The following is a 23384-nucleotide window of genomic DNA, read 5'->3' on the forward strand; positions in this document are numbered from 1 at the left end:
AGGAGATTGAGGCCCAACTTTCAGGATTGGACTCTCCTCAGCATTATCTCTGATAGGATAAGGAGGAATGGAGGCACACTGGCCTCTCAGTAGCTGCTGCGCCATCCAGCCAGGCCTCGGCCCATTCTGGCCCTGCATCAGAGCAGGCGATTGAGGTCCAACTTTCAGGATCAGACTCTCCTCAGCATTATCTCTGATAGGATAAGGAGGAATGGAGACACACTGGCCTCTCAGTAGCTGCTGCGCCATCCAGCCAGGCCTCGGCCCATTCTGGCCCTGCATCAGGGTGGGCAGTTGAGGTCCAACTTTCAGGATCGGACACTCCTCATCATTCTCGCTGAGGGGATCGGGAGGAACGGAGGCATACTGGCCTCAGTAGCTACTGCGCCATCCAGCCAGGCCTCGGCCCATTCTGGCCCTGCATCAGAGCAGGCGACTGAGGTCCAACTTTCAGGATTGGACTCTTCAATATTCTCCTCAAGGGCATTTGGAGGAATGGAGGCACACTGGCCTCTCAGTGGCTGGTGTGCCATCCAGCCAGGCCTCTGCCCAATCTGGCCCTACATCAGGCTGGGCGATTGAGGTCCAACTTTCAGGATCGGACTACTCAGCATTTTCTCTGAGGGGATTGGGAGGAACAAAGGCACACTGGCCTCTCAGTAGCTGCTGTGCCATCCAGCCAGGCCTCGGCCCATTCTGGCCCTGCATCAGGGCAGGAGATTGAGGCCCAACTTTCAGGATTGGACTCTCCTCAGCATTATCTCTGATAGGATAAGAAGGAACGGAGACACACTGGCCTCTCAGTAGCTGCTGTGCCATCCAGCCAGGCCTCGGCCCATTCTGGCCCTGCATCAGGGCGGGCGATTGAAGTCCAAGTTTCTGGATCGGACTCTCCTCAGCATTTTCTCTGAGGGGATCGGGAGGAACGGGGGCACACTGGCCTCTCAGTAGCTGCTGCCCCATTCTGGCCCTGCAACAGGGCAGGAGATTGAGGTCCAACTTTCAGGATCGGACTCCCTCAAGGGCATCCGGATAGGGTTGCCAGATACATTGGTACCAAAAGGAGGACATAGAAAGACAAAAAGGAGGACAAAGGAGGACATATTGAATGTTTCATTTGAATCCACATTAAACCCACAATGAATACAGTTTTATTACAATTCCTGCCAATAAACGTCTCTTAGTGAACTGACCAAGAAACAATCATGTTAAAAAAATAAAAATAAATTCAATGGAGGCTTTTTTAAAAATACCAAAGAACATTATTTAAACAGCTAATTGTACAATTACTACCTTTTAATTTTTATTAATTACACGGCATATTTCTCAGAGGAGCCAACTTTTCGCAGAAGATCTTCATTAGCAATCACATATGCATAAAACTGTTCACAAGTAATATTCTTCAAATTGTACCTTGTGAAAATGATTCCTTTTACAGAGTCAATGAAGGTCTGTTCCTTTCCTTTGTCCTTTGAGCATTAATCAAGGAGAACACTCTTTCCACATTGCCATTGTGTCCAGGAATACAGAAGAATAATTCACATATTTTACTTAACTCTGAAAAGCAACTTGCAATTGGGCAACTTTGGAAAAATAAACTCCACTGTTCATGCAAGAGTCTTTCAAAAAATGTTCATTCTAGTCCCAGGTGTGTCAGTTGTCTTTTACTAGGTGTCTGCTAAATATTCCAGTTCTACCCAGTTCAATTTAGAGTCTAAATAGAATCTTGAAATACTTGCTGTTCTCAGCAGAGCTAAATGCAATGGAGATTAAATTTTGCAATGTTCCTTTTTTCATGGTTTTATGGAAAAGTCAAGTCTCTCTCTCTCTCTCTCTCTCCCTCTCCCTCCCTCTCTCTCTGACACACAAACCCATCCTCAATGTTCAAACAATCAGTTGCTTCAGTTCACTATGTCCATTTCCTCTCATGTCCATTTCCACCCATCCGTCCCTCGCACCTTTGAGCCTTCTCTCCCTTGCAGTCACAACCTTTTTTCATGGTTTTATAAAAGTCTCTTTCTCACTCACATACACCCTCCCTCCCTGCCTCCCTAAATTTTCTACAATCTTTTGAACAAGTTCTGCGAAGCCACCAGTCACTCTCTCGCACCTTTCTTCCCTTCTTAATTGAAGTTTTACCTCATGCTCTCAGTCACCTCCCCGGAAGCAGTCATTGATTGCCCCAGGCTTTCTTGCACAGCAGTGACCAATTAAACTTGCTTATCTCCGATCAGAACAGAGGATTTACAAGTGGAGGATTTACAAAAGCCTCACAACCAAGGAAGGAAGGAGAGGTGATTTACATTTTGAGGTTTGGCTGCAGGGGAAGGGGGTGAAGATAGAAAAGCCAGACATTTTAAAGCCTTTTAGCTTTGCCTGCCGGACAGAGGACTTTAGCTTCAAAAGGAGGACATGTCCTCTCTTTGCCGGACGACTGGCAACCCTACATCGGAAGGAATGGAGGCATACTGGCCTCTCAGTGGCTGGTGTACCATCCAGCCAGGCATCTGCTAATTCTGGCCCTGCATCAGGGCGGGCGATTGAGATCCAACTTTCAGGATCGAACTCTCCTCAACTCTCCGTTCCCTGAGGGGAACGGAGGCACATTGGCATCTCGGTGGCTGGTGTGCCGTCCGGTCAGGGCTCGGCCCATTCTGGCCCTGCATCAGGGCGGGTGATTGAGGTCCAGCTTTCAGGATCGAACTCTCCTCAACGCTCTCCCTGAGGGGATCGGGAGGAACGGAGGCACGCTGGCCTCTCGGTGGCTGGTGTGCCATCCAGCCAGGCCATTTTGGCCGTGCATCAGGGCAGGCGTTGAAGTCCAACTTTCAGGATCGGACTCCCCTCAGCATTCTCTTTGAGTGGATCGGGAGGAACGGAGGCACACTGGCCGCTCGGTGGCTGGTGTGCCATCCAGCCAGGTCTCGGCCCATTCTGGCCCTACATCAGGGTGGGCAATTGAGGTCCAACTTTCAGGATCGAACTCTCCTCAGCATTCTCCCAGAGGGGATCGGGAGGAATGGAGGCACACTGGCCTCTCAGTGGCTGGTGGGCCATCCAGCCAGGCCTTGGCCCACTCTGGCCCTGCATCAGGGCGGGCAATTGACGTCTAACTTTCAGGATCGGACTCAGCATTCTCTCTGAGGGGATTGGGAGGAACGGAGGGTGGATGTCTGCTTCCTAGCTCTTCCCAACATTTACAGAGTGGATAGAGAGACAGTCTTCAGACTGTCTGGTACTGCCTGGCACTGGTACAATGTTGTACAGACAGTACAGTACAGTATTCTTCTTCTTCTCTCTTTTTTTTTGTTTTTGTTTTGGCTTTTAAAAATTTTTTGGATTTTTTATTTTTTTATTTTTGACATTCCTTTTTTAAGCAGAGAGACTGCCTGTTCTGGGTGAGTACAGTACAGCACTGGTTCTTAACCTTGGGTTACTCAGGAGTTTTGGACTGCAACTCCCAGAAGCCTTCACCACCAGCTGTCCTGACTGGGGTTTCTGGGAGTTGCAGTTCAAAAGCATCTGAGTAACAAAGGTTAAGAACCATTGCACTACAGTATGTTTGTACTTTACTGTACAGGGTTTTCTGCAGCTCATTGGTGGGGGGCTAGGGCTAGGTGGGGGGTTTCTGAGCTCTGATGAGTCTTGCTGGGTAGATTTTACAGTTTTAAAATGGCTGCATGCTTGCTGGAATCTTTCCTTGCTGTGTTTGTCTGTGTGTGTGTGTGTGTGTGTGTGTGTGTGTGTGTGTGTGTTCTGAATCTGTCTAGATAAAATGTGGACCCATGTCTCTCTTTGTGCTGAGGAATTCTGTTGGGAAGAAAGCTTGCTTGCAAGTAGGGTAAAAATGGAGTTCAGAGCCATGTCTCTCTTTGTGCTGAGGAGTGTTTTTCAAGGTGTTCTGTTGTCTGAAAGGTGCTTGTTCCTTCTCTCATTTGCTGTCCCTTTTCCCCCCAAAAGGTGCTTGTCTTGGCTGAAAGTGTGCTTTTAAAGGTGGTTTGTTGAAAAGGTGTCTGTTCCCTCCTTCCCTCCCTCTTTTCTTTCCTTTTTTTAAAACCTAAGTCATCTTAGGTTAAAAGGAAAAAAAGAAAATAATTCTGCCCCTAGTGGTAGGAAGGGATTAACCGGCTTTGCATTAGTTCCTATGGGAACTAATGATTCGAGTTACAAACCACTGCTCAATTTAAGAACCAGAAACAGCCGGAACGGATTAAATGGTTTTCAGTGCATTCCTATGGGAAATGCTGATTCGACTTATAAACTTTTCGACTTACAAACTTCCTTCCGGAACAGATTAAGTTTGTAAGTAGAAGGCCCACTGTACTCAAGGAAGCATGGGACAAGCCACCATCTACACTAGAAATCTCAAGATGGACTGAAAACCTGTACAGGACGCATGGAATGGACACCAGGTATTTGGCCAAACATCCTACTACCAATTCTATAATTGTTGAGTCCAACCAGTCCAGAGCCAGAAATAAGTCTTCAGTGGCCCCTACTATAAGGAAGGTTGGAAAATTGACATAATCAGTAGAAGAATTTATTCGCTCCAATCCTTTTCACTTAGAGTCGCCAATTATCAAGCGGCAGTGAGCACTTCTCAGTGCCAACTTTGGAACAAAATTCTCCCAATACTGGAATCCACACCTGAATCAATCAAAACTGAATTGATTAATGCCCCTACCAAGGTCACCTCGCTGGCAAAACTACAAAGGATTGCAGCTAGACATGTGGCCAACACAGCATTGAAGACCCTAGCATCCTCAATAGCGTTGCGCTGACATGCCTGGCTTAGATCCACTGGACCGTCTGATGATGCCAAGTCAAGGATAGAAGACCTTCCCTTCGACGGCACAGGTCTCTTTAATCAGAAAATAGACAAGACTATGGAAAACCTTTATAAAATACGGAAAATGGCAAGATCATACACCAACCAACAATCCTTTTGATACCAACGACCTCAATACAGACAGACTCGATTCTATCCACAATCATTTCAACAGTTGTATCAGAGATTCCAGCCATACCGACAATTCAGATCACAACCAGTTGACAGGTCCTTTCAAGGTCCACCATCATCGACATCATCCTTTCAGAATCGAAATCAGTCCCATCGACACCAGCCTTTTCAAAAACCCCAAATAAAGGGAAGAATGGTTTGTTGTGATCGGTCTACAGGACGCTTCTATGTTTTGATCCATCCATCTCATCAAAAATTTCTCAGATACCAATTTGACAACATTGTGTACCAGTTCTGTTCCCTACCATTCGGACTTTTCACGACACTGAGGACTTTCATGAAATGCATGGCACCAGTCGCAGTGCATCTCCGCCTTCAGGATATAAACATCTACCCATACGTAGACAACTGGTTGATAGTTGTGATGTTGTACCAAAACACCATGAGAGCTACAACCATCACACTCAACACACTTCAGAACCTCGGACTCAAAGTAAACTATACAAAATCTCATCTCAAACCAACACAGACAGTCACCTATATTGGGGCCCTTTTCAACTCAATGCAAGCCAGGGCCCTCATCCCCCTGGAACGAGTTATGAGGTCAAAGAAGGAAATTTGCCCCTTTCGATCTCAGACTTCTATTCCAGCCCATCATGTTCAATACCTCCTCAGGCTCATGGTGTCCACAACATTGGTAATCCAGCATGCCTGACTCAAAATGAGGTTGCTCCAATCATGGTACCTGCTACTATTCAACCTGGTGATAAACCACCCACCCATGAAATTGACTGTGACACCAGAGTTAGCCAATCAAATCACCTGGTGGACATCAATGTTGAACCTCTATGTTGGATGACCATTCCTGCTCTTCCACCCGACGGTGCAGGTCACCACTGACTCCAGCCCGTCTGGCTGTGGAGCACATTGTCTTCATCACAAAATTCATGGCCTATGGACGAGAAAAGAACAATCACTTCACATCAACCATCTTGAGCTCTTAGTGATCATCAGAGCTTTCCATGGTGCAACTGGCAATGGACAATACCACTGCCATATACTATGTAAACAAACAGGGAGGAACACATTCTTTATCCCTCCTGTACCTAGCCATCGACCTGTGGAAATGGTGTTACCAACATCACATCTTCCCTATTGCAGTACATATTTCCACGGACAGCAATTACAAAGCAGATCATCTCAGCCGTATGACATTGAGGACTCACGAGTGGTTCCTCAAGGATATCATTTTCGATCAACTCTGTCACCGTTGGAGAGTACCTACCATCAATGTCTTCGATGTCTATTGCAGACAAGAACTCCATTGGGGACACGTTCATGACGGATTCAAACAGGGAATTACTTTATCTGTTCCCACCAATACCACTCATACAACAGACAATTATCTGCCTACAACACTTTCAATCGAATGCAATCCTCTTCACTCCCCGATGGCCGAGGCAACCGTCGTTCACTCACCTCAGGTCAATGTTGACGGACTTGTTTAGATTCTCTTCGGTTCCCGATCTCCTAACTTAGAACAACGGGATGGCCTACCATCCAGACCTTCCATCATTGAACTTGACAGCTTAGAGGATACTCCCGCCTTGAAACACATCTTGGATTGAGCGCGGCTACCATCAACTCAGCTTCTGTATGCAAATAAGTGGAAAGCCTTCCTTAATTATACAGAAATAAATCACTTAACTGCAATACCTGTTTCCTTGAAGACACTACTTACCTTCTTACTCCATCTCTTTGAATTTAAACTCTCTCATTCCACTTTAAAAGTCCATATATCAGCCATCGTTGCCCATCAACCAGGTCAGTCCATGTCAGCAAAAGTTTTATCTCACCCTACTGTTAAAAAATTCTCAAAGAACTCACTAATGTTCGTCTACCACGTCAACGTATTATTCCCCAATGGTCACTACAAATTGTCCTTAATGCTGTCATGTGCCCACCATTCGAACTAATGGCCTCTTCCAATCTTAGGTTGCTTTCTCTAAAGACATCTTTTCTGGTGGCTATAACATCTGCTAAAAGAGCAGATCCACCCTTTATCCAATTTCATCCAGACAAGGTGACTTCGTATTTTGATGTCTGTTTTCTGCCCAAGATTGTATCAACCAATTATATTACCAACGTTTTTCCCATCACCATCAATCTCTCTAGATCGCATGCTCCACATGTAAGACGTAAGGTGCTCTCTTGCATTTTATATTGACACAACTAAGGCTTTCAGGAAAACTAACAGACTTGTCATATGTTTCCATGGACCTCACAAGGAGGCACAGCCTCCTCACAATCCATTTCTAGATGGATAGTTCATATGCCAGAGAAATAGTTTGGACTATCAGGCAAACCACCTCCTCATCATTTGAATACCTATTCCACTAGAGCGCTGTCAACATCTATTGCCTCCCAGCGTGGAATTGGGTTTCCTAACATCTGTTGTGCTGTAACATGGTCTACCCCATTAACCTTTGTCAGGCATTACCGCCTAGATGTGAGAGCATGCAATGATGCTGGATTTGGCAGATTTGTATTCTCATCCTTCATACCGTGATCTCCCACTATCTGGTAAGTGAAGCTTGCCAGTCACCCATTTGTGTGCATTCACAGAGGCCACGAAGAAGAAAAAGAGGTTACCGACCTGTAATCATAGTTCTTCTAGTGGTTCTCTGTGAATTCACACACCCCACCCATCCTCCCCTCTGTCCATCACGGGTTATATTAAATGATTCTTTTGCCTGGCGGACAAATTCTAGAAACTGAGGGGAATCTGAGGTGGGCAGGGGAACGTCCCACTAACTTTGTACTTTTATGCTCTACAATCTTCCAAGACATTCAGCGCAGGTGCAGAACAACCCATTTGTGTGAATTCACAGAGGACCACTAGAAGAACTATGGTTATAGGCAGGTAACCTCTGTCATTTCTTTTTGTTTTTGGAGTTTTTTTGCCTCAGCAATGGAGGTGGCTTTGGTTTTTGTTTTTGGAATTTTTTTTGCCTCAGCAGTGGTGGTCGCTTTGCTGTTTGCTTTTGGAATGCTTTTTTTCTTAAAGCCTCAGTGCCTTCTGACCGGGCTTGCTGTGTTTTTTTTATTTATTTATATTTTTTATGGTGATTTTTTTCTTTGGCCAGAACAGATTAATCGGTTTTCAGTGCATTCCTATGGGAAATGGTGCTTCGAGTTACGAACGTTTCAACTTACAAACGCCATTCCAATACGTATTAAGTTTGTAGGTCGAGGCACCACTGTACTTTGAAACTATCAATTAGAGCCATGAATGCCCAATTGCCTCAAAAACAAAACAAAACAAAAGCAGTCCATGGGGAGCCATGGACTGCTTTTTCCCAGTCATGTAAACTGGGTCTTATCAATGTATGTATCTGATCTGTCTTAAATCAGCTGGAGCTCCAAGTCACTTGGTTCTGCATAGGATAAAACTAGTGTTACTTTAAAAAAAATCATAACTCAGAAACCCATCCCCCAGATGTTCCCAAATCTGGGACAGAGCAAGAGCGAATGTTCTGCTCTATCAGTGCCAAATTTGGTGCTGATCTGAGGTCCAGTTTTATAGCTATAATTTTTTGTTTAGGGCACCCTAATTTTTAAGTTAGTTTATGGAATGCTGAATGCTGCTGCCACACAATATCGATTGCTGCACACTTTTGCAGCAATAATGTAACAGCTTTTTATCCTAGGTAGATTTTGAGGAAATAGTGGTGCCATATGTAAGTGTTCTACAGTATTCAGTAATTCCAGGTGCCAGTAACACAGAAGTGAGCAGGCCATCTTCAGACTGGTAGAGTTATAAGGAACAAGTATCACAAGCTGGATTATATTTGAATGTGAAATCAGAGAACGGTTAGTGTAATTTATAAGACTTTAGTACATTCTGGATTCAAACAAGCGTTGATGAAAAACCAGTGGCAGGAGGACTTTGAGGAAGAGATTAAAGGAGAGGCTTGGAACATGATATGGTCACGAAGAATAATAAGAATATGTTTATAAAGGTAAAAGAAAATTGTTATAAGGTAGCATGGAGATGGTACTTTACTCCAATAAGACTGAATATAATAAATAAAAACACCATCTCAATGCTGGAGATGGAAAAAGGAAAAAGGGATCTATATGCATATGTGGTGGACATGTGAAATAAGAAAGAAAGAATGGGCACTGGTTTTTAAGGAAATTAGAGAAATTATTGGGTATGATATACAGATATCACCAATCATTGCCCTCCTAAATATAATTAAGAATGATCATCTAAAAAAAGAACAGAAAGAGTTAATTGTTATAATGGTTACAGTAGCAAGATTAATATTTGCAAAGAACTGGAAAAGCGACACAAATTAATCTTGAAGACTGGTATAAAGAAATGTGGAGCTTAGCAATTAATGATAGGTTAACGTGAAATGAAAACAAGAATAGGAATGATAAAGTCTAATGATTTCAGAAGTATGGAATTCATATTTGGAGTATGTATTTTTGTGGGGGAAAGGCTATATGCCAGCAAAAGAATCAATGTATTTTTGGAGAGATACGGGATGACAAGGGGTATAAATTGATACTTCTGGTCACCTAGTCTCAAGGGTGAAGGTGGCATAGGTGGGGAAAATCCAATGTGTATGTAGTTATTATTAAATTTGTATTTTAGTTTTAATATTAAATTTTGAAAAAAGGATTAGAAGTCAGGGAGAAGAGCATGGAAGGTTTTGAAAAGGTCAGCAAAAGATGTCAGGTACTTAGCTGGGCAGAAAGCCACGTCATGCCTGTGTACAGTAACTTTTACATACAACTGTTATTATGTCACATAATATGTTTGTATCTAAATAGGACAACTTTGTTTACCTAAAGGTGTTCATGGTAAATTTAACCTAAAATAGGTTGCCACGTACATATGGCCAAACCAGTATTTCAACTATGGCAGATGTATGATTCGGAAACTGAAGGAAGTTATCCTGACTCATATAAGGATTGGGTACATGCTTCTGTATGTGTGGTAGACATCTGTGTGTAGTCATACTCTCATCCAATTAACAATATTGATTCTGAATGCTTATACTCTATTTAGGTTCCAGAGTTCTTTTGGCTAGCATTGTTTGGGTTACTGGAAAAAAATGAAAAGCAAAGTGTCCTGCTTATATACCTGCTCCATAGCACTTCAGGCACTCTCTGGGCGGCTTACAAGTTAATTATGCAGGCTAAACAAGTCACTTACAATAATAATAATAATAATAATAATAATAATAATAATAATAATAATAATAATAATAATAATAATAATAATAATAATAATAATAATACTTCAGTAGTTGCATTTTGACTGGTATGGTGCTCGCTACAGCAAAGCTTTCACTGTGCCGCAAATTTCAAAATGTGCATAAGAGCATTCTTAGCTTCATGAAATATTGGGATATTAAGACTACAGTCAAACAAATGAACTGCTGGATAGCTCAGTGGTTCAGGTATCTGGTTGCGGAGCCAGAGGCTGGGAGTTCGATTCTCTACCATGCCTCTTTGACAGGGGCCTGGATTCAGTGATCCATAGGGACCCTTCCAACTCTGCAGTTCCGAGATTAAATAGGTACTAAGTTTATCATCACCTCGATTCTCCCTGGAACATAATTATTGTTTATGTGTCATAATGAGGACCAATTTAACATTTGTTTGATAGGGTTACTCATACAACTACCAGTTGATTATGTCTCTTCACTTCCTTGAAAAGCAATAATATGAAGCAGCCTACACAGGGCTATATAACCCTGTCAACAAAGGGCTAATGTTTGGAGTGCACTCTTAAAACAGGATTATGTTTGAACAAAATTATCACTTGTGAATGAAATATGAATGAAGAGCTTGACAGGATATGACTTTGAGAAGGTGGAGTAACCTGCTAGGGGTGTACTTTCCTTCCTTAGGTTTGAGTAAGGCAGCTTTGTGTATATGGCTTGCTATCAAAACATATGCTTGATAATGAACTTTTAACAAGCTGTGCTGTATGTATGCTTATAATGATTGGAGCCTAGAAAACATGTTCCTGGGATACTGAACGAAGCCACAGCTGTATTAAAATTAAAAATCCAAATCTGAAATCCAATCCATTCTGAGAACCCAAACTTACAAAGATCAACACCATAAAGTACAGTATAACTCACAGGGAACTAGAAATAGCCAATGGTAGAAATCCAGTAGTAAGTTGCAACTAGAGTAAGCCCATTAAATCAGTGGGGATTTGGTGACTCAGTTTTCCTATAGGTTCAGTTGCTTCTATAAATCTACTCTAGTACCAACTTAGTGCTGAATTTCAGCCACAGTGTACAGGGGCTAAAATGGACCACAGTTCTGTCATATAAGAACAATTAAAATGACAGTCAAAAGGCTCAAAACCTCACCTGTTGATACAGAAAGCAGAAGAGAATCCTACTGTAACATAGCATAAAACTGCAAATAAGTGTGTTGGCAAGAAAATTGCTTTCCTAAACATAGGTAAAATAATTAGATGTAATTTGAAAAGCAAAGCTACTTATTAAATAATTCATTGGCACATAGTGGCTTTTACTGTAAAAAGGGAATTATAATTAGTCATGACTGTGTTGAGATAATAGGGTCCTTCAAAGAATTCCTTCTTGCCAAAATAAAGACAAAAGTATTTTTAATGAGCTACAGTTCTAGGATAATTGGGGGGACCTTGTTAAACCAGTCTTAACTACACAATACTTAACTATACAGTACTTAAAATAATTTCCTTCTGTCATAGTGGTGTCAAAACTTTGCTCATGACCTGAATTCAATCGCAATTGGTTCAGATGACAAGCTCAAGGTTGGCTCAGCCTTCCATCCTTCTCAGGTTGGTAAATTGCCCAGAGAGTGCTTTAAGTGCGATGAGACAGTATATAAGAAGTACTCTTTGCTTTAGAATTGTCAGAGGTCTATGAAGAGAGGCCTTCAAGTATGCTATAAACCTGTGATTAGATAATGAAATGTTTGAAGAATAAATTTATTTATTTATTTATTTATTTATTTATTTATTTATTTATTTATTTATTTATTTATTTATTTATTTATTTATTTATTTATTTATTTGATTTATACCCCACCTATCTGGTCTACTCGACCACTCTAGGCGGCTTCCAGTATAGGATAAAAATATAGGATATTTTAGGGAAATAGTAGCCAAAGATACAAGTGGAAAATTAGTTATAGTTATGAAAAGTCCATAAAAATTGTCAGACTGCATACAGCAGATATATAAATGTCAACAGAGTATTGGCCACATATGGGTTGAAGAAGAGATAATCTTAGTTTTTTTAATGACTGAAGGGAAGTTTAAATATAAAGAAAATTCAGTGACGATATAGAAGAAGAAAAAGGAGATGAATCCTAGCAATCAATAAGGATGGATAAAAATGTATGATGTTTTTAAATCAAATTGATTTAAATCACAATTTAAATTTAAAATATTTTTATTTAAATTGTAAAAAAATCCAATCTTTAAATTTAAATCCATTTGATTTAAATCAAATCCACCCTACAATCAATATGCCGTCTTATGTTGGCAGGCCTTTTTAATATCTATTTTTATTAAGTGTATGTTACAACAATATTATTGTATGGTATATCTTTATTATTTTCAGTTTTAATCTCTATGGCTCATAAAGATAAATACATGCTAATAATAAAATGTGTTCTTGCCTGTCTTTGGAATAACATTTTTATATGCTTGGAATTTTTTTTCTACTGTAAACACTTGTCCAGTTAAAAAAGAATATAGTAGTGTCACCTTGCTGCTATTCAATTCATTATTTAGAAGGGATTGTGGTGATACAATACAACGAAGATATCCAAAAGATGCTTTCCTAAAGTGCAAATGAATTTATCTGGATTCTACAATAAATAAAAACTCTCCATTTGAAGAGGAATGTTTGCTATGAACTGATCCACATATCTGGTCCTTTGGGATTTATTTATGTAGGAGCCAAAGAAGCGGTAATATGCTAAACCTAATACCTAACAGTTTCACTAAGATTAAAATTAGATATTAAAAGGATGAGAAATTTGGGAATCTGATTTGATGGAGAGGAGTAACTGGTACCCACTGAAAGGAAAATTGTGTGGGTACCAGGTAATCTTCCCATGTGAATCTTTCTGTAGCCTCTACCAAAAAGTTGCCCTCATCCATGGTGGCCTTCCAAACTTCAAATTGAAAGGAAACCTGAGGTCTTCTGGAGTTGGCTTAGAACATTGACAGGTAATTATGGAAGGTGCTATTTCCTCAGGTCTCAAGTCATGTAGAAGTTTCATAGATCATCACTTGGAATGGGGTCTGGAAGCTAATGCAGGGGAGAAAGGACCAATGTACTTCCATAATGTTTGGTCCTGTTTATAATTCTTTCTGGCATGTTTGCAAAAGCTGCAGTTTGTGGACCGTCTTCAAAAGCAACTCCATGCACAACACATATGAATAAGTAGAAGAATCCAGACAATAAGAACACATTTCCAAGGCACTCAGACTAGGATTTAGTCTTCCATTTCATCAGTGTCAGGCTCAGAATAGCAAATGTGTTTCAGGAGCCTTCGTTTAAAAAAAAAGTCTCTGTTTTTTAGATTGTAAGTTAACTGCTTTTTCGTTTTCATTTGAGGTGACCTGGGCTGGCTTCTAAGTGGCTTGGACCTGATAGACGTTCCTGGTAGCCTAATGCCATGAGTATTGAAGTGGACAATGTGGAAGAAAAAGCTGTCCATTCCTGGTCAAGGATCTCCTCTGCAGGACAGAAAGCCTTGGAAGAAGCTCTCAGAGTGTTTAATCCCATGTCTAAGGACCTGTCTGACACAGAAACCCAGCTAGTAGCTTTTCTTCAAGGTCTCAGGGAAGAAGGCTACCAGCCCACCATCCTAAGAAGTAAAGACGTATATGGATACAGCTCATGCACAGCTGCTATGCCCAGCCAGACAAAGGGAAACATCCAGGACATTTCAAAAGCAGCTGCCCCTACTTCCGAGTCTGCTAAAGCTCCAGGTACAAGCATAGCAAGAATAGCAAGAGTATCTGCTCCCTTAGCAGGTATTACAGTAAGTCCTTCTGAAGACTCTGCTAAGCCATTATCCAAGAGCACTACTTCAACAAACCTCCTCTTGAACTCATTGAAACGGACACGGTCAGGCACATCGAAAGCCACAGCAGTGGGTTTCCCTGCTAACATGTACCCTGGGGTGTATCCAGCCATGAGACTCTCTGTGGTGCTGGAAGCCTTGGTCCCACTAAAAGCTACAGCATCCTGTCTGGAATCAAAATGCAAACAAGGGCACCTTGAGATCTCTCCTTCAGACCTGAAGCTTCTTAAGGCAGCCAGTGCCTCTAGGCAGACGTCAGCGGCCAAAGCCACTAAAATATCACCCAGTCAGTTGGACCCCAAAGGGTACAGGCATGTCTCAAAGAAAATGCCAGCCCCTGCTGCTTTGACTATGAGCCTTATAAAGGGAACCAAGGGTGGAGTGCTGAAGGAAAGCAATGCTTGCAAAACATCTGGAATCCTGAATGGCAGAATTTCTGGAAGTGCCTCCCAGAGCTGCAGCACAGCAGCCTCTAGAGCAAAGGAGTCATCTGTGAGCAAAAGAGAACAGCAAGGCGGGGGCAGCCATCAGGAGACTGTTGGGCAGAAAAGGAAAAGACTGGAGGAAGGAAAAGAATTGCCATGCCAGAAGAAACCCAGTTCCCTTCCGTCCCCCAGTAAAACAGAACTGACGTCAAAGGCCTTGAACCTGTTGGAATTCCGGACCATCAAGGTGAACAGCTCTTCTGACGATGAACTAAGGAGGAGAGCACAGAAGATCCTCAGAGTGAATCTGTCCCCTGTTATCAGAATTCAGCCCTTGCCTCAGTCTCACAGTGTCCCTTGAGTGTTCAGGCAGAGCTACGTAGCCCATCACAAGAGGATGATCGGACCGACTGTGGGTCTCTTGAACCTGAAGAGGGTGTACACATCTGCAACCCCCAGGCAGTTGGCCTCCAGAGCATAGTGAACAGCTGGTGAAAGTTATGCAGAGCTGTGCAATTGCTGGATTCTATAAAGTTGTGTTTTAGAAATACCGGAGTTGGGTCTCCAAGGCTCCATTGAGAGGAAGAGAGAGCTTTCCCTCTGGGACACTTTTCTACAGCGCTTTTGTAAACATGGGAGAGTGTGCATCTGAGATGTGGTGGCACTAGGGATATTCCTGTAATGTGATTATCGTTTTGTTTCCAATCTGTAAATAACTCGGATTTATTTTGATCATATTTTATATACTTATTATTAAATACAAATATCTATTGACAAATGTACCTGGATTGCCCAAGGACTGTCAGAATGTGACCCCATTCCCTTTTCCTCTCCCTTTCCTGAGAACTGGGTTCAAAAGGTTATTTCCTCTGATCTTTTACCCGCAGTCATTTGCTGAAAGACACAAAGGCCTTAGTTTGCCCTCCAGTGTTGTTTCTTTTGTCTGTAAGCCTGACTGGCAACCTGTTGTCTATTAGGCATTGAATCCTGTTTGCTGTTCCTGTCTCATAGCTGCCTTTTGCTGACGTTTGCGTGACAAATGTGTGTGTGTGTGTTTGTTCAAAATGCATGGAAAGGGGGTTAGGGAAGAACATGTGTGTGTTCTCTGGTACCCTCACTTTTTTCTTTGACCAGCAATTTTAACCGTAGTTGGCTATGAGAGGATGATAGGAAGATGGTAGCCCCAAATAGGGAGACTTTGCTGATGTTGTTAAGCAAGCAGTGAGGGGGACGGGTCTGTCCTCACTGCGATCCAAGCGAACAGAGAAGGGCTCCCACAGATTTCTGCCAGCTTTGTGCCATAGAGGGTGGGGGCACCACCGTCTGGGAAGAAGCTTCCTCAAGATGTGGTGCCTCTCTGCTGCCAGCCATTGTTTTGTGGTTTTCTGTGCATTTCCTTCCTAGGAGTAGTTGTTAAAGAATTCAGTGCAGTTGACTGTTAATGTTATTCCCATCTTTTAAGTTAAAAATGAACCTGTGGCTGCCTATGAGCCTAAGAACTTGGCAATGGCAAATAATACTTTCTAGTGCAATTCTTTAAATTTTCTGCTGCCAGACCTTTTAGTAGGTCTGGCCTGTGGATGTTGGGCTTTTGAATGTATTGATTATATCTAAACGGTTTGGGTTACCTCTCCTGCTGCAGTTGCAACAGGTTCTCGAGCTTAATAAAGAAGCGACTGGGTGTGATTCTGGTGCTAAGAATCTTGTCCTGTAGGGACAAATAGGGAGCTGATTTTATTGCAGTAGTTTCTGTCCTATAAACCATTGAAAATTCTTAGCTACATACATGGTTGCCAGCACCTTCAGTATTTCAAGGATCTAACCATACTATTTGTGCCACATTTGCAGACTTACACATTTGTTTGATCGCCAGAGCTTCTCCAGGGAATCCTGGCAAAGAGCATTTTTCTGAAGATATTGAGAACAGTATGTTGGAGATTTTCCATTTCAATCCTGCCATTTTCTAGAGTAGCTTGGTGTGAAGAGGGGTGGGGTATGGCAGACATTAATGCCTGGTTTAGGTTTACTGTACATTCTAACAGATACATTCCTAGAGTAGAATTAATCAAGCCTCTGTTTCTACACTGTGGCATAGAGACTGATGTGTTGCACTAAAAATAAACTTTTTATCTGTTTTAAAAGCCTTTGATCATTGGGGTAGCCAAAGTTAATGGACATTTTACAGGTTATGCAAAATGTGGCAACAAATTGAGGTGGCAGAGCTGTTAGTTTCCATAGTACAAATTGTGGTAGTAGTCATTTTTTGTATGTTCAGGGTAGAGAAGACAGGCTGCATGCAGCCCCCAAAGCTTTTCCCCCCTTTTCTTTCTTTCTTTCTTTCTTTCTTTCTTTCTTTCTTTCTTTCTTTCTTTCTTTCTTTCTTTCTTTCTTTCTTTCTTTCTTTCTTTCTTTCTTTCTTTCTTTCTTTCTTTCTTTCTTTCTTTCTTTTCTTTTCTTTTCTTTTCTTTTCTTTTCTTTTTTCATCTTTGCCTGCCCCAGCCCTCTCCTTGGGAGAAACATTTTACTTTAAAAAGATTCGTGGAACACAGATTTGCATTCAGATAAATTGCAGAGGGGTTTTATGAAAGTGCATGTGAACCTCTAGCTAATTCTGTGTTTGATTTCTTCCTCCTCTTTTTTTCTTCCACATTTTCAAGGCTGGGGCAACACATAGTGGATTATGGACACAGAAGGTTGGCTTTCCGCTCCTAGAGCTTGTCTGTCCCTGCATTACATGAAAATTCTGACATAGAACAGACAGCAAGCAAGAACTTGAAGTAGGAAACTGGTGAATGTTTTCCTCTGAAGTGGCAGTTTTATCTGTGCAGAGATTGTTTTTTTTAAGGGAGCTGGGGTAGGGCCTTCTCTGTGAGCCATTTGCAGATGCTTTGACCACCCGTTCTGCATATGTCACTACTTTGAAAATTAGCTCTCTCAAACTGAGCCAAAACTGGGATGATCTTTGCTTGCATCACAGAGAATAATCTGATTAGCAGCTGCATAGCATCTGGCTGCAGCATCTGCTGATTTTAGAGTCTGCTTGCTATGTGTATATATGGAGAGGGGCTATAAATGGAGCTTGACTGTCCAGCCATCTTTCCCTTTCAGAAGGGAAAGTTGACTGTTGTCTTGTTTTGCAGGAGTTAAGGGTTGCCAGTGGGATGTTTAGCCACCGTGTGAACTGTTCTGACTTGTGCTTCTTTTTCCTTTAAAGAAAAGAGCAGTTATTAGGACTTCTGTACAGACATTTTCCCTTTGGCTTCCTCTTCCATACTCTCTATGGCCACCTAGATGGAACACTTTGGTGTCCTTAATACCTGCCAGTCAAAGGCAGTTGACACGTGACGATTACACCCCCATTGGTACTACTGAGATGAAAAAAATGCCACCCCTACAGAGGGGGGAAACTGAACCACTATTTTCAAAGCATAGTGATATCCTTTTAAAGGAAATCACTGTCAGTTCTTCTTGCTGCTAATAGATTGCATTAACTCCAGCAATGAACTCAAAATTTTCAGAAGTCCTAGTTACTCCTGTAGGCAAAAACAGCTAGCAAGAGGGAATCCTGCTGCATTTATATGTGTTGATTTTTCCTGCTCCTCCAAGGAGGGGTCTTTTAAAACAGTCTTTCCTCAATAGCAAGAGCGCTCTGTTAAGAAGAATGTGTTTGCGAAACAAGGATTAGGGTGATAGGCTAAGAAACACCAGAGGAATAAGAAAGAAACAGTGATGGCAGGAGGGACTGTAGGGACTTCTAAGGTGAAAGCAAAGTTCAAGTCTGTATGGAACACTTTCTCATAATGAATAAACAATTCAATAGGAATTATATGTTCGTTTGTTATGTTTAGGGCCAACACTGACTGGTTGAATTAATGAGAATCTTCTTCAGTAGAAGAAGATCAGCATTTTTATTGCAACTACATAAGACAGAATAGCTTGTCACATTTGCAAACTAAATCAGCAAATGAGCCTTTACTGTCCCAAATACCAAGTATGAGCCTGAGTGGATACATGTATCTAGAGTATGGAAAAGTTACATTTTTGAATGGGTCAGTGGCCATCTACCTAAGGCAGGTGGGATGGGAGGTTCTGTAAAGGGTAGTCAAAAAGGAGACATTTCCAAGTTCTGAGTACATAGCTGTTTCCAGGTCTTGTGCATAGGCTTTGAGGAATACACAGCAAAAAGAAAAGAGAATGGCAAAATCAGAGTTTTTAAAAAGCTATGGGACAAGCAATGCTTTAGCCCGGTACTTTAAAAAAAAGAGAGAGAGAGAGAGACCATTTTCATATAAGAAAATAGTCAATAATAATAATAATAGTGGGGATAATAATATACAGTGGGCAATTTGTATATATATGATTTGTAACTTTTGAGTTTCGAATTGAGGTTTGGTTTCTTCCTTTCCTTTTTTCACTGTTGGAACTCTCCAGGAAGAGTATTGGTCCACGGAATCTGTTTGTGGATAGCATGAAATAAAATATCAATATAATGAGGCTAAAATGACCTACTGAGGAAGTGGGTTTTGAGCCCATGTGGTAACACATTCTGATCCCAGAAGACCAGTAATGTGCAACTCTTAAGGAAGATTCAAGTAGAAATCTAGACAGTTTTGTGCCTTTACAACTGCCATATCCACTTAGAATGTAATATTTCCCATTTCTGCTAGATGCTCAAAAAACCCAGATAGTTAACAACAATAAATTAGCAGAAAGCAATTCGAGCTTTCTTGTGTGGAAAATGCTGTCCTTTGTTAGAAGTATGGTTATTTGCAATATTTGGCTTGCAGCATCGAGAAATTTGGTTTTAAGGCATGTCCTTGCTTATTTATTATCCTTTAAGTCTTTTAAAATTGTCCGAAAAGAGAATACTGTTCCGTGGTACGACTAGGACTGGTGCCTTGTCTTTCTTGGATTCATCTATCAAGAATGCTACTTAGGCTAGGTCAATGAGTCAACATTCGGTATACAATTTGTACCCTCTGCAACGCATATCCCAGGAATGTTCAAAGAAGGCCACAGACACCATGTGGTAAAGGAGATCGGTATTTGCAAAGAGAGGCCCCTGCTTTAGGCTGTGGCAGTTTGTTGTTCCCTATCCTCTATTTCATTGATTCCTAAATTTGGGTAACCCAAGTGTTCTTGCTCTGCAATTCCCAGAAATCCCAGCCAGCATAGCTGGTAGTGAAGACATCTGGAAATTGCAATCCATGAACTCCTGGATTACCCAAAGTTGGGAAACACTGCCCTATATCCTCTACACAGTACTTTGTTTCCTGGGTGGAGATGTTTCCCAGCTTGTTTCCTTTTCAGCTGGAGTTCAATGGATCAGTGGCCTGGCTGAGTTTAAGAAGTGTCATACATTTGTGCCATATTTGCTGAGATGTTCTGGGAATTAGAGGTCAAGAAAGCAAAGTTTCCAAACTCTGGCTGGATTTCTCCCTGACTCGGAACATATTGGTGGCCACATCTGTAATTAATGAAGGGCAATCTGAGAATGCTATCTAGAGCTGCCTCTTGAATGTATGACTTGTGCTAAGAATCCATCTTTGAATCCTGTTGTCTACAGGATTCCTGCTGCCTTCCCCCTGCAATCTCTCTTGGGCTAAACTGAACCAGCTATTGGGGCATGTGTTTGCACATGCGCACACATGTGCACACATCATTTGGTTGACTTAGTTCTTGCGTATTATAATTTCTGGGTGGAAAGAAATTGCTTTAGAGGTGATGATTGGACTTGCTTGTGCACGAAATGGGCAAGGCAGTTGTAGGAAGGTGACCCCCTTAGCCCCACAGGCTTCATTTTTAGGGTGGAGCATAACACTGGACCAGCGTGACTGATGTGTGTTTAACATTATAGATTGGCTGAAATCCAGTAATAAATCGCAGCCAGAGTAGGCTCATTGAATCCGTGAAACGTACGCAGGAATTGGCTCACTAAATCCCCACTGATTCAGAAATCCCATTCTAACTGCAACCTAATACTGGATGTCAGCCATTATTTCACAGCTAAAAAACATACCTCAGAACTACCTGCCTCTGATTCGTGTGCTGTTTTAGCAAAGGGTTATGTCTTCTCTGCCACATTGTGCATTTATGGGTGTAAAGCTTTGTTCGTGTATTGTGGCCTTTCTGGGAGCCTGGGGGGCTCTGCGTATGCTAAATGTGAAGAAATGCTACTTTTGAACACAGAGCAGGTGTCAGCACAGAAAAAAAGCAGAGTCAGAAGTAATCAACAAGATACTTAGTGCTCATGGTTGCTTAAGCCTCTGTTCCTAGTCTCATGGGAACCCATCAGAACTGAGCTTCTTTTCTGAGAAGTGTTCTCCCTGTTCTTGTGGGTGAGTCCCCTGCTTCTCCATGATCTGCATTTTGCCTTTCTGTTAGCAAAATGCAGTCTCTAGTGAACCCTTCATGCTGAGTTAAAAAAGGAAGATGGGGGAATGCCCACAAATGGCTCCTTTCCACTTTGTCAGGAGCCGATTCTGTCTGCAAAAAGCAGATTCTAGAAAGCCAATGTTAGTTTGTCCCAAGCGCTCCCCCTGGTGGCCGATCAGTTCGGTGCCGCAGCATGCTGAATGTGAGAAAGGAACCTAAAGATCAGCAGTCAGTCCTTAGAAGGTTAGTCAGACGTTAGCGGGATAAGGACAACAGCAGTAATCTGATTGCTGTCAATCAGAACCCTTGAGCCCCTGAGTTGATTATCTGAGTGGTCCACCTCCTCTGTTGTTGCTGCTGTCCCTAAGGGCAGGGTGTTGCTGCTCTTCGGGCGACTGGAAAAGGGATCACAATGGCAGCAAGGTCTGGCAAGTATTTTTTACTACAAGGCACGTAAGAAGCACAACCTCCTGGGTGTCTTTTCTCTGCCAATCTCCCATCTGTAGAACACTTGGAATTGTATACTTTTTTTACATCTGGAATAAAACATGGGAGCCATAAAGATTGACACATGTTGCTGTAGCAAGCCACCACTCTTCTAAGCCCTTTCATATTTTTCATGTTATCTTTTTCTGATACCAATTACCTGCAGAGTAACTACATGCCCCTAAACTCTCCAGGGCCACCGGAATGTGTATTGTGGGACTTCGCTGAATTATTTTGCGTTGTTTAGCACAAACTCGGTCTCCTGTTGCTGAAGCTGGTTTTGCCATGGATCTCATCATCCATCTTGAACCTCTGACCAACCACCATTTGTACTATGTAACCTGAAAATTGTATTTTAGGGTTCCACATCCCCCCCAACTCTGGCCTTTGGTAAGTTCTCGTATGTAACTGCCTACAGCCTCACTTCTGGGATCAATTGTTTTTTGTACTGTGGAGCAGGGAGGGGACGTTTTGCGGCTTAACAAAATTTTGGTGTTACAGGTTTGAATCAACATCATTAGAATGGCTCCCTTCCCCCCTTGCTCACTTTCTTTGTTCAGGATCCTTCTGAAGTTCCCAGTTTTGATGTTACATATGCAACCCACGGTTCCCAGTTGCAGTGTTTGTATATTTTGGGGCAACCTTGCGCAATGCAAGCAATTTTGAGTATTATATTTTTCACCAAGGAGGAAAGGGAACTAAACTAATCTGTTCTATTTTAAATGAAATGTAACTTTTCTTTCCTTGGTTTTGAAATTGTAGCAGATGATTGCCATTCTGCCATTCTACAGTAAAGACAATGGTGCTTCAAAACTCAGTTTACTGTGTCTGTGTTGTGTTTGGGGTCCTTTCCTCCTTTGGAAGTATCAGGACATGATGAGTGGGGAACAATCCTTAGTTTCAACTGATTCCCAGTTATGTGAAGTAGAGCCAAACTTGCAGTTCTCTGCTGATGCCTTATCTGTACCTAGTCCATGTCTCTGGGACCACGTGTGTGGAGAAGCTGAAGAAAACATAAACCCTTCAGTTGTGGCTCATCTTTAAGGACTTGAGTACTGAGTTTGCTGGGTGGCAGAAAAAAGCAGGGGCAAATAATAGCGTTGCATTATCCTTTTTGTCTTCTGCCCTCTCTGTGCCTTTTGCTACAATATACAGTGGTGCCTCGCTTGATGAGGATAATCTGTTACAGCGAAATTGCTGTAGAGTGAAATCCTCATCAAGCGAAATAAAAAAGCCCATTGAAATGCATTGAAAACCGGTTCACTGTGTTCCAATGGGTGAAATTCCTCAGCGTCCAGCGAAAATCCTTCATAGGGCGGCCATTTTCTGATGCCTGTGCAGCGAAAAATCCATCCTAAAGCAGAGCGGGGAGCCATTTTGCACAGCAGGTGGCCATTTTGAAACCCGACAATCACCTGTTTTGATCGTCCTAATGCAAAGAATCAGTTCCTGAAGCAGGGAACTGATCGTTGAGAAGTGAATTTTGCCCATTAAAACATCGTTTTGCAATCGCAAAAACCTCATCGTCAAGCGGATTTGTCATTTAACAAGGTAATTGTTAAGCGAGGCACCACTGTATGATTTTAAGGGAATGGTTGACTTCAACACTAAACTGTTGGGACTCAATTAGTGAACTTATTATCCTGCAGAGAGTGCCTCACAGGGAAAGTCCTTGTAATGCAGATCTGTCCAAGAGCTGGCTGATAAAGTGGGCCTCCATGTATTATTTGCTGTTCATGGTTCAAGGCTGGCCTTTGTTGTGTCTCTGTGTTAAAAGATGGACCACATGTACATCAGCACATACTATTTAACAATTTTTCAACTGCATTTCAGGATAAATAATCTTTCCAACATCTTTTACAGTACCCAAGATGGTTTTGGAGTAATATAAATAGTATAGTCACACATTTCACATACATTATTTCTTGCTTCTTTAACACTGAACTTAATTTTTTTGGGTCCTAATGCCACTGAGGTGCCACTGTCCAGGCACATGATAAAATTAATTGGTGGTC

The 23384-nt window shown here is 42.0% G+C and overlaps 1 protein-coding gene across 5 annotated transcripts in view; it reads left to right on the forward strand.

Annotated features, from left to right (window-relative positions):
* The window catches only part of CCDC71 (coiled-coil domain containing 71), a 46089-nt gene extending 23903 nt beyond the window's left edge, over positions 1-22186 (forward strand). For 4 of the 5 annotated variants that reach the window (XM_072989281.2, XM_078388792.1, XM_078388793.1 and 1 more), the window contains one exon: positions 13612-22186. In XM_072989281.2, coding sequence (XP_072845382.2) covers positions 13673-14869 — 1197 coding nt within the window. In that variant the 5' untranslated portion in view covers positions 13612-13672 and the 3' untranslated portion in view covers positions 14870-22186. Of the gene's footprint in view, positions 1-11729; positions 11820-13611 lie in introns of all 5 variants that reach the window. The other variant, XM_072989286.2, reaches the window with a different exon arrangement.
* Positions 22187-23384: the final 1198 nt, after the last annotated feature.

Source organism: Pogona vitticeps, chromosome 2 (genome assembly GCF_051106095.1).
Source record: "Pogona vitticeps strain Pit_001003342236 chromosome 2, PviZW2.1, whole genome shotgun sequence".
NCBI lineage: Eukaryota > Metazoa > Chordata > Lepidosauria > Squamata > Agamidae > Pogona > Pogona vitticeps.